At 38.6% G+C, this 12,875-nt stretch overlaps 1 protein-coding gene across 2 annotated transcripts in view; it reads right to left on the reverse strand.

The window, feature by feature from the left end:
* tsc2 (TSC complex subunit 2) overlaps positions 1 to 12,875 on the reverse strand; it is a 77,286-nt gene that overhangs the window by 34,083 nt on the left and 30,328 nt on the right. For both annotated transcript variants that reach the window (XM_067440789.1, XM_067440788.1), the window contains one exon: positions 1,037 to 1,198. In XM_067440789.1, the coding sequence (XP_067296890.1) occupies positions 1,037 to 1,198 (162 nt within the window). The remainder of the gene's footprint in view (positions 1 to 1,036; positions 1,199 to 12,875) is intronic.

The following is a 12,875-nucleotide window of genomic DNA, read 5'->3' on the forward strand; positions in this document are numbered from 1 at the left end:
ATTAAACAGACACGTTCAGTTTTTAATTGTAGTGTCTGTTCTCTAACAGAACTGATTTTATGAATATGAAAGCGGTGTTGGGAAAGTAAAGTAATCCAGTAGCGGTGTCTTTGGGAATGGCCTCACAGGGCAGCGAAGCATTCTGGGAATTGTAGTCTTTCATCCCCATGACACAAAAACACATTTTCTGTCTTTTCTCAGTCTAGAAGGCACCAAATAAAATAAAAAAATCACATTTCTACTACACTGATGACCCAGTTTAAATCCAGATTCATCTTCCCAGTGCTGAAGTACCCCTTTAATGAAAAAAGTACACTGACAAACTCATTTAAATAGGTGCTTTCACATTGAAACATTTCAGTCTCTCGCGGTGAATAAAATCTTACTCCTGCTGTGTTTGTGCTGAGATTCGCTGTATGGAGCAGACACGTTCAGTTTTTAATAGTCTGTTCTCTAACTGAACTAAATGTATGTTATTTTTTTAATCTCGTTTTCCGATGACTCTCATCGTTTTCCCATCAGTTATTCCTTCTGATAGGGTCAAACTGGCGCGATCGTAGATTATGTAGATGCCTCATTCGACCGATCCGCGCAGGCGCTAATGAGGAATCTACATAATATATGTCTATGATCGTGACAGCTTGACCTCACCAGACGGAAGTAATGACGGACGGGAACAATAGATGAGATTCGTCTGGATATGAGGTAAAAAAATAACACAAATACTGTTGTGTTTCTCACAGAAACCGATCGGTTCGTGTCTTAAGACATCAGTGTGTCGTCAGGAGCAGCAGGGTTTTTGTGCGCGTTGCCTAAGCATGTTTTTTTGTTTGTTTGTTTTGCTCTGATTGAGTTGTTACCCATTCACATGCATTATATGACCGGCACACAGCAACGGTTGAGTTAAAAATCTTCATTTGTGTTCTGCTTAAGAAACAAACACACCTACATGCTGGATGCCCTGGGGGTCAGCAGATAAACATCACATTTTCATTTTTGGGGGAACTATCCCCTTTAAAGTGCAAGCCCCACGCACCTCTTAGGCAGGGCAGAGAAGTTGGAGAAGACGTATCGCGCCATCATGTCCAGGCAGGTTTCGGTCAGCTCCAGATGGACCGTCTTCAGAGCATCATCCGCCTGCATCACCGCGTTCTCGTCGGCCGAGCCCAGGCTGCAGGTGGTGGTGGAGGTCTGCATCCTGCACAGGACGGGGTCAAGGGTCACACACAGGCATCAGGGTTACAGCGGACAGAGGAGAGGTCACAGGAGTCAGAGGTCAGAATCACAACCAGCTCAAACTGGTGCCATAATTGACCCTTCGCTAAGCCACGCCCGAAAACCGCAGCAGGCTAATCGTGGCTTAGCGACCGTAACTAGGTGCAGAAAGTCTGTCAAGCTTTCGAGTGAGGGGAAAAATGCTTGATGCGAAAATATGCGTATGGATTGTGCCAATCTGATGCCTATCCTGAAAGTTTGGACGGAGGGTGGAATTTGTTCCTTCCCCAAACCTTAAACCCAAGGTAACAAATGCCAGGCATGTGTGTGAGACCCCATTCACAACTAAAGTGCGTTATAAATTAAATATATTATTATTGTTATTATTATTAATAAATGTCAACATGATTAACAAAAACAACTACATTTGCTCCAACGAACTGAAAAAAAAACAAGGTTTTTGACTGATGCTAATTATTACATGTGATGCAGTGTATCGACTATAGAAAGGACTGGCTTGTAGCTTTATTTATTCGTTTTGTATCGTAGTTTGTTTAGACATATTGTGTGCAAATTAAAACCATAAGGATTGTTGCAGTGGCTGTGTTTATAAAATTGATAAAACCCATCAAGTTTGAGCGAGTGACTTGCTGTTATAAGGCTTTATTACAGTAACTGTGGGGTTTTTGATGTAGCGTTATGGCTCAGGTCAGTATCTCTGTGAGCAGTAACATTAGCCAGCGCGCTAAATATAAGCGGGAGAATCACTGCAAAGTGTTCAGGTTAACTTAAAGGGTTAGTTCACCCAAAAATGAAATGTATGTCATTAACTCCTCCCCCTAATGTCGTTCCACACCCGTAAGACCTCCGTTCATCTTCACACACAGTTTAAGATATTTTATATTTAGTCTGAGAGCGTATGCAAGTGTATGCACACTATACTGTCCATGTCCAGAAAGGGAATAAAAACATCATCAGAGTAGTCCATATGAGACATCAGTGGGTTAATCAGAGTCTCTTGAAGCATCGAAAATACATTTTGGTCCAAAAATAACAAAAACTACGACTTTATTCAGCATTGTCTTCTCTTCTGGGTTTCAAATAAAGATTCAAACGGTTATGAATCAGTGAATCGGTTCATGATTCGGATCGCCAATGTCACGTGATTTCAGCAGTTTGACACGCGATCCGAATCATGAATCAATTCACTGATTCATAACCGTTTGAATCTTTATTTGAGGTTTAAAAACACACCCAGAAGAGAAGCCAATGCTGAATAAAGTCGTAGTTTTTGTTATTTTTGGACCAAAATGTATTTTCGATGCTTCAAGAGACTCTGATTAACCCACTGATGTCTCATATGGACTACTCTGATGATGTTTTTATTCCCTTTCTGGACATGGACAGTATAGTGTGCATACACTTGCATACGCTCTCGGACTAAATATAAAATATCTTTAACTGTGTGTGAAGATGAACGGAGGTCTTACGGGTGTGGGACGACATTAGGGGGAGGAGTTAATGACATACATTTCATTTTTGGGTGAACTAACCCTTTAATGTCTTGTGTTTATTCCAAAAGATTTATTGATAAGCTGTTTAATTTATAATTATTTGATAGTTTTCTAAATTCACTTACCTCACACTAACCTTTTCCTTAACTCACAAGCTTATGAGGCGGCTGCTGATTGTGCTGGGACTATAGGCTTTAGCTTATATTTTAATGAAATTATTCTCTGACCGGTTGCATATTATGTCATGGATATATCCCGCAAATGCATAATGCCGTCCCTTTTGTTTTGTTCTTGCAGATATTTCACCTGTTCGCCAAAAATTACTAATTATCTCCTCGGAAATGTCTGACACACTGCAAAAAATGCTCTTCTTACTCAGTAATTTAGTCTTGTTTCCAGTCTAAATATCTAACAATTCTTAAATCAAGATGCATTTACTATACAAGTAAAACGACATAAGATATTTTTTCTTGTTTCGTTGAAAATAAAATCAAAATGAAGTGAGTTTTTGCTTAAAACAGCCAAAATGATCTGCCAATGGGGTGAGAAAAATAATCTTGTTTCTGTTTGGGACGGAACAAGAAAAACAAGAAAAAATATCTTATGTCGTTTTACTTGTATAGTAAACGCATCTTGATTTAAGAATTGTTAGATATTTGGACTGGAAACAAAGAAAAAATACTAAATAAGAAGAGTATTTTTTACAGTGCACCGGCGCTGTAATAGACGTGCCAGACGCGAAAGCTTGACAGGCGTAGCGACAGTAACTAAGGAGGGCGGGGCTTAGCGAAGGATCATTTGTGCTATAAACATGTCATTGGTCATCCCATCTCAGCTCGTCTCTGACACGGAGTCCTAACCAGACATGATGCAGCGGAATTTTCAACAACTAAATGATTCTAATTCTGATTCATCGGATTCTGGCATTACACTGTGGGCGGAGCTACAGAGACTTTTATTTTTGCTGGTCATTATTAGCATAGACACTGAGTCACGGCTGCTTAGGACACAGTGTGAAGCAGGAGACGAGAGAGAGTGTGTGTGTGTGTGTGTGTGTGTGTGTGTGTGTGTGTGTGTGTGTGTGTGTGTGTGTATTTTGTAAAAGCGTTAAGATGCGAGAGTGTCAGCGGGTAATGAATCAGATTCAGATGATGCATGAAGCTGGAGTGGCCCATTGAAAACACACATACATGCAGTTAAAACACACACACTTGTAGTGTTTCCATGTTTTATGCTGACTTTCCATAGGCGTAATGGATTTTATACTGTACAACCCGTATTTTCCACCCCCCTACACTGCCCCTTTCCCCTCAAACCTACCCATCACTCACACACACACACACACACACACACACACACACACACACACACACTTCAGAAGCACTATGTTAGTTCACTTTTGCTTAAAGGAATAGTTCACCCAAAAAATTACTCAAGTTTTATTGTTACGTAAATCTAAAACGGACTATAATAAAAGTCAGCATATATAGTTTGGATATAGTAAAAGTTTGTGTGTGTGTGTGTGTGTGCATGTGTATGTATGTGTGCATGTGTGTGCGTGTACGTGTGTGTACGTGTGTGTGTATGTGTGTACGTGTGTGTGTACGTGTGTGTGTGTGCGCATGTGGACGTGTGTGTGTACGTGTGTGTGTGTGTGTGTGCGTGCGTGCGTGTGTGCATGTGTACGTGTGTGTGTACGTACGTGTGTGTGCATGTGTGTGTACGTGCGTGTACGTGTGTGTGTGTGTGTGTGTGCGTGTGTGCGCATACAACATTTTATTTTAGATGTAATTAATTGATTTGACAGTACTAAATAGAAACATAAAAAAAATACTTAAGGTGACAAAAGCACATAAAATGAAAACTGAACATATGCAAATAAAAGCTCATTCAAAATATTAATACTAAAATAACGCTTTCCCTCTCAGCTCATTCTAAAACCACATTATTACCACAATGTTTAATGTTTCCTGAAAGCAGTTCACATGACCTATCGTGTTGTGTTTTTTTAGTTTTGGTTTTTTTTTTATGCATGAATTTTTGACAGAATACAATTTTTTTGGGTGAACTATTCCTTTATTCGTTTTCTTTAATTGAAACCATCTCCGTTTCTCTCTAAGTAACACAAAAGCGGGTCTTAAAACTGTGAGCAGGAGAGAGAGAGCCAGTTAAACACACACCAGACAAAAGCGCAGAAAAGTTCAGCTGCCACACACACACACACACACTGCCCCTACCCATCACACACACACACACACACACACACACACACACACACACACACACACACACACACACACACACACACACACACACACACACACACACACACACACACACACACACACACACACACACACAGAGAGAGAGAGAGAGAGAGAGAGAGAGCCATGTGGTTATCTAGATGATGGCATTAAATCTAAGACCGCCATCAGCATCCTGTGCCCTTCTGTAACCACGGCAACTGCATCCCGGGGGAAATCAACCGAGTCCAAATCATATCCATACACTAAGACGACACACACGACACATCTCCGTAAACACACACTGCGCTGCTGACGTCCTGGAGATAAAGCGCTTTTGACTTTTACATCGACTCGTTGACCCTGAGAAACAGGCACAGGTGAACTCATACAGACATGAACAAGACATGTTACACCCCTGTGTGTGTGTGTGTGTGTGTGGGCATGTTTTTGTGACATATGAGGACACAAATGTGTATAATGACATGGGTATGACACAGTCAGGTATTACAGGAGAGGGTGAAATATGAGGACATTACCCATGTCGCCACTTTTCAAAATGCTTATAAATCATACAGGAGGAGTTTTTGAGAAAGTAAAAATGAAGAACGTTTATGTTAAAAATGAGGAATGTTTCCTGTGATGGGTAAGGACAGTGTGTGTGTGTGTGTGTGCGTTGGGTAGGGACAGTGTATGTGTGATGGGTAGGGGCAGTGTGTGTGTGATGGGTAGGGGCAGTGTGTGTGTGTGTGTGCGTGCGTGTGTGATTGGTAGGTTTAGGGGTAGGGGCTGTGTGTGTGTGTGTGTGTAGGTTTAGGGGCTGAGTGTGTGTGTGTGTGTGTGATCTGGTAATCCCTACGTTATGGGGACAAAATGTCCCCACAAAGATGGCAATATCCGAAATTCTTGTCCTTGTGGGGACATTTTTAGGTCCCCATGAGGAAAACATCCTATAAATCACACAGAAGGAGTTTTTTTGAGAAAGTAAAAATGCAAAATGTTTCCTGTGATGGGTAGGTTTAGGGGTAGGGGCAGTGTAAGGGGATATGATGTACAGTTTGTACAGTAGGAAATCCATTACGCCTATGGAAAGTCCCCATAAAACATGGAAACACGACTGTGTGTGTGTGTGTGTGTGTGTGTGTGTGTGTGTGTGTGTGTGTGTGTGTGTGTGATGGGTAGGGGCAGTGTGTGCGTGTGTGTGTGTGTAGGTTTAGGGGCTGAGTGTGTGTGTGTGTGTGTGTGTGTGTGTGTGTGTTGGGTAGGTTTAGGGGTAGGGGCTGTGTGTGTGTGTGTGTGTGTGTGTGTGTGTGTGTGTGTGTGTGTGTGTGTGTGTGTGTGTGTGTGTGTGTGTGATGGGTAGGTTTAGGGATTTAGTTTGTGTGTCTGTTTGAGGGGTGATCAGATGATAAAACAAGTGCAGACATTTCCTTACACATCACATCCACTCTAATGTGAGATGAGACGCATGAGAACACCAGAACACCAGAACACCAACACCTAACCCTGAGTCCCGATGACTGCTATCTGCTGCGTCTGTAATCGAGTCAGGACAAGCCAATGAGCTACGCACGAAACTGCAATCAGCAAAAGGCCATTTTAATGTGATCTCCACTGGGAATGAGGCGAGGAGACCGCCTCCTCGAGAAGTTTTGCGTGACCGGCTCCAGTGTGACCCGAGTCATCTGAAACAAAATGGTCTATCGAAATAAAAACGACACTATCTGGAACCGCCACAGAATAACACCGTGATCTTCACCGTCAGGAGCCCGGCCGTAAATGTCAACACTTCACACTGTTGAGGAGATGCAAAGAGTTCATACCTGGAGTGCAGAGAAATGTCACCGCTCCACTCTCCTATTGCAGACACAAAATATTTAAATGGGAATCTTATTTTATATATATATATATATATATATATATATATATATATATATATATATATATATATATATATATATATATATATATATATATATATATATATATATATATATATATATAAAAATTTACTTTGCATTTACCTTTAATTATATATTAAAATAAAGTAAATTAAATATACAAATTTTTAGTAGATCATAAAGTTATAATTACTTATAGCCGATTATATTTTAATTATTTTACAAATGAAACATTGTTAATTTATAAAATGCAAGTTATTATTATTTTATATATATATATATATATATATATATATATATATATATATATATAGTAGGTAAATATTTATATTTTAACAGTAAATTATTTATGCAAATATTTTAATTATTTTAAAAAGAAAATTTATTTACTTAGAACTTTTAGTTAATTAAAAAAACATCATTAAAATACAGGTATATATAATTTCCTTTAAAATAATTATTATTTAATTAAATAATAATAACAACAACATACATATATAATTGGAATGTATTCAAATATAATTATTTACTTACTTTATTTAAAGTAAATTATATACATATTTAATTAAGTATTTTTTTATTTTATGTAAAATTTAAATGAATAAAAATATTTTATTTCAATATTCTTAACTTTTAATTAAAATTAAAAAAACTTAAAATTTAAATGTGTATAGTTATATATATATAAAAATACACACACACAAACACACACACATACACACACACACACACACACACTTAACTTAATATGATGGCATTAAATCTAACTTAATATTTCATTTACTTAATATTAAAATATCATTATTATTTACTTATAAAATAATGATAATATTAATATAATAATAATAATACAAGTATACATAAATATAATGGTTAATTAAAATAAGTATATACTTATATTTTTATATAAAGTAAATTATATATATATATATATATATATATATATATATATATATATATTTTTTTTTTTTTTTTTAATTTATAAATAAATATTTTTTATCAAACTGACCTGGCACACATTTTTAAAGGTTATTCTCTGCCAATAAAATGCACATTTTAAGGCAACTGAACTAATGTCATGAAGGACAGAGGCTTTAAATCAGCTGTTCACGGTTTCTATAAAGCACTTACAATAGAAATAAATAGAGAAAAGTAATCCATTTACGGTAGCAAAATCTTCACAGTCTCATCTGAATCTTTCCCATGGGAGTATTGTGCTGGAATCACCTCCTCATGACCAGCCACATAAAGTCACTGAACAACAGCCTAGGCATGATAACACATAATAATGACAGCTCTTCAAGATTCCAGCATGTAAGCCCTCACAGTGAATAAAGCGTGTCCTGTGCACTGCTAATGTGTTAATGTAAACACCACCGCGTGGAAGGGTCAGTGTGATGTTATCTGTAGTAATTGGCAAATGCTGTCGATGGAGATTAGGCTGAATCTACAACATTCCTTCGGCTGCTTCTGCTCAAGGGCACAATTGACTTTTTCCTCACGGGAATCGATCCAACAACCTTCTGGTTTACCCGTCCTGAGCCTTAACCAGCACACCATACCAAATCACTGCAGCGTCCATCAACAGACACACACACACGTTTGTTTTTGTGAAATGTGGGGACATTCCATAGGCGTAATCGTTTTTATACTGTACAAACCGTATTTTCTACCCCCTAAACCTACCCTTCACACACACACACACACACACACACACACACACACACACACACACACACACACCCCTGCCCCTAAACCTACCCATCACAGGAAAAATTCTGCATTTTTACTTTCTTAAAAAACTCATCCTGTATGATTTATAAGCATTTTGAAAAGTTTGGACATGGGTAATGTCCTCATATTTCACCCTCTCCTGTAATACCTGTGTCATACCCATGTCATTATACACATTTGTGTCCTCATATGTCACAAAAACATGCCCACACATTTGTTTTTGTGACATATGGGGACATTCCATAGGAGTAATGGTTTTTATACTATACAAACCATATTTTCTATCCCCCTACACTGCCCCTACCCCTAAACCTACCCATCACACACGAGCACGCGCACACACACACACACACACTGCCCCTACCCATCACAGGAAACATTCCTCATTTTTACTTTCTCGAAAAAACTCCTCCTGTATGATTTATAAGCATTTTGAAAAGTGTGGACATGGGTAATGTCCTCATATTTCACCCTCTCCTGTAATGCCTGTGTCATACCCATGTCATTATACACATTTGTGTCCTCATGTCACAAAAACATGCCCACACACACACACGCACACACACACAGTCCCAGTTTGTGTCCCTACATGTGGTCGTTCAGCTGAAGTGGACGCCTCATCTCACAGTCGAGCTTTAAAACACTAACTAAAAAGCTTTCATGTCCAACATTTATTTGTGCAGCACATGTCCAGATCATAAAAACTCAAACCAAACCCAGACAAGAATCTGTTACATTTATCCCAGATGCACAAAATGTCCATCAAGTCTCTGAATGCTGGGCGTCCAGTACAGCTGATCATAACATCAAACCCTTCCTTTGATATCATAATATTCTCTCTCAGCCAGTTGATATTTCCCAGAAGGCATCATTTCCAACATTAAGATCTTTTGACTGCCGTGTCACACACTGAAAACGTTTCACCGTACACCCTCCATCATCTCCATTAGCTGCAGTCGGATGATTGCCGATGAGTGGAGTAGATGATGCGCTTTACCGTCATCATTTTCCAATAAGCGATGACAGCGCTGAATATAAATGTGTTTAGAGGATATTCATCAACTGAGCAATTAATATTTGATTCATTTACACTGAAAAAAGTTTTTCTTGCTTAGTATTTTTGTCTTCTTTAGAACAAAATATCTAAATTCTTACATTAAGAAACATTTACTAGACAAGTAAAAATTATTGTCTCGTTTTGGGAAGAAATAACTCAAAATTAAGAGAGTTTTTGCTTAAAATAAGATTAATAATCTGCCGATGGGGTGAGTAAAATAATCTTGCTTTTTGTTTGAATTAAAATTATTTTTCTTACCCCATTGGCAGATTATTTTTTCTTATTTTAAGCAAAACACTCTTCATTTTGAGTCTTCATTTTCAAGTACTTTAGCTTGTCTAGTAAACTTGTTTTAAAATGGTTTAGATGTCTGAAAACAAAAAAAAGTTGACATAAAAGAAGCCGTATATTTTCTTCATGCTGGCTTGTGATTTAGATCCCCTCCAGCATTATTAGCCTGTATTTTTCACCAATGTCACCAAAAATGGCATTAATCGTAAAGAGCAACCTTGAAATGATCCAAACAAAACCCCAATTAGCAAAGCAATGACAGAGTAATGTAGATAATAAAAGAAATATGCTGTATTAAATCCCTGTGCGTGCTAATAGTGGACTCTCTATTCACTACCAGCCTGTAACTCGTAAGCACTGAACTGATTAATAGATGTTGTGGTAATTAGACGCACAGAGTTAATAAAGCACAGACGTTCGGGAGGAATTACTCCAAATCTCTCTCCGTCTGCTGCCAGGATGGCTGTAAATCTCTAGTGATGCTGCGCTGCCCTCTGCTGGTGAAGTGTCAATGAGTTCACCCAAGGGGGTAATCTAGCGCTCGGAAAGCGTTCCACCCCTAGGGGCTGCCATTGCTAACCAAGCCATCACCTGCTGTTAGCATCCCATTGACTCCCATTCATTTTTGAGTCACTTTGACAGTGAATAACTTTACATCTGAGGCGTTTAAAGACTCCATTTGTCCATTGTTTATTTCTAAAGAAACACGACAATGTATAAAAGGCTCCATTACCTTGTATCTTACACTATCGCCCCGCAGAAGCTGTTTTTGTAAAAATAGGCTAACGATTGCGTCATAACCAACGCGACCCTGTCGCACAGTTGAGAAATTACCGTATAGACCTGAGGAGACACTCCCAGACAATCTTTTACTGTCTATGAGGCAGTCGGGGGGACGTGGAGACATGTCCTGGAGACTAGTCTGATAAAGTCAAGGGGGAAGAATGGGGAGAAGCCCATAGTGAGCCAAAAGCAACGGGAGAAAATATTTAAACAACGTGATTCAGATTTCGCTTTCCACATCTACTAGAAGACTCACAGCTGTCAGACAGGAGGCTCACGTCACATCTACGTCGTCAAGCTCAGTCTGAGCCTGCGCAGTTCGCTCAGCCATCAGGAAGTGAGTGTCCCTAGGTTGACTTCATTATTTCGCCGTAGACGTCAATGGGGTCGCTGTGTCCATTTCTTTTACTGTCTATGAGTTCACCAGGAGCACATTGAGATCAGACTTCATATTTAAAGAGATAGTTCACCCAAAAATGAAAATGACCCCCAGGGCATCCAGCATTTAGGTGTGTTTGTTTCTTCAGCAGAACACAATTTTTAACTAAACTGTTGCTGTGTGCCGGTCATATAATGCATGTGAATGGGTAACAACTCAATCAGAGGAAAACAAACAAACAAAAAAACATGCTTAGACAACGCACACAAAAACCCTGCTGCTCCTGACGACACACTGATGTCTTAAGACACGAACCGATCGGGTTCTGTGAGAAACACAACAGTATTTGTGTTATTTTTTTATCTCATATCCAGACAAATCTCATCTAGTGTTCCCGTCCGTTATTACTTCCGTCTGATGAGGTCAAGCTGGCACATACATAGATATATATATATTATGTAGATTCCTCATTCGGCTGATCTGCGCAGGCATTAATGAGGAATCTACCGTATTTTTCGGACTATAAGTCCCTCCGGAGTATGAAGAGGAATAACGGATGATGCGTCATGAAGAGGAAAAAAACATATATAAGTCGCACTGGACAATAAGTCGCATTAGGGCAAAAGCAGAGCGGGAACTCGCGCCCGCTCGCTGTGCATGACGGAGCAGAAGAAAGAAAGTTTGAAGTGAGAAACTTGTGAGCGATTAGCGAAAAGCAGAGGTTACTTTAACTGCAATGGAGAAAACAAAAAAGCTAATCGCGGACTGAAAGCAAGACGGCCAGAGCTGGAGGAACGAGTCTACAGATGCTTGAACGCTCTGCCGGGAGCGGCTCAGCCGCGCGAGACTACGCTGTGTGAATCGTTCTCGGCTGCATATTTTACTACATGCAGTTTGTAATTTGCAGAATAGGATTTTCTTTATGGGGGCATTTTGTTTGTGTTCAGTCTTTCTAAGTTGTTGTCTTTAAGTTAATATTTCAGTTTTCAGTTGTTTTTTTCAGGGGTAGTCTACAGGAGCAGCATAGAGCGCCCTCTCGCGGCTATTTGTTTATTCTTGTATGAATTAAATTTGATATATAAATCGCACCTGCTATAAGTCACAGTACCAGCCGAACTATGAAAAATGTGCGATTCATAGTCCGGAAAATACGGTGTATGTATGTATGTATGTATATGTATGTATATATATGTATATGTATGTATATATATGTATATATATGTGTGTATATATATATATATATATATATATATATATGTGTGTATATATATATATGTGTATATATATATATATGTGTATATATATATATATATATATATATATATATATATATATATATATATATATATATATATATATGATCGTGCCAGCTTGACCTCACCAGACAGAAGTAATAGCGGATGGGAACACTAGATGAGATTTGTCTGGATATGAGATAAAAAAATAACACAAATACTGTTGTGTTTCTCACAGAACCCGATCGGTTCGTGTCTTAAGACATCAGTGTGTCGTCAGGAGCAGCAGGGTTTTTGTGTGCGTTGTCTAAGCATGTTTTTTGTTTGTTTGTTTTGCTCTGATTGAGTTGTTACCCATTCACATGCATTATATGACCGACACACAGCAACGGTTTAGTTAAAAATCTTCATTTGTGTTCTGCTGAAGAAACAAACACACCTACATGTTGGATGCCCTGGGGGTAAGCAGATAAACATCACATTTTCATTTTTGTGTGAACTATCCCTTTAAAAGTATGCAAAT

Source organism: Pseudorasbora parva, chromosome 4 (genome assembly GCF_024679245.1).
Source record: "Pseudorasbora parva isolate DD20220531a chromosome 4, ASM2467924v1, whole genome shotgun sequence".
Classification (NCBI taxonomy): Eukaryota; Metazoa; Chordata; class Actinopteri; order Cypriniformes; family Gobionidae; genus Pseudorasbora; species Pseudorasbora parva.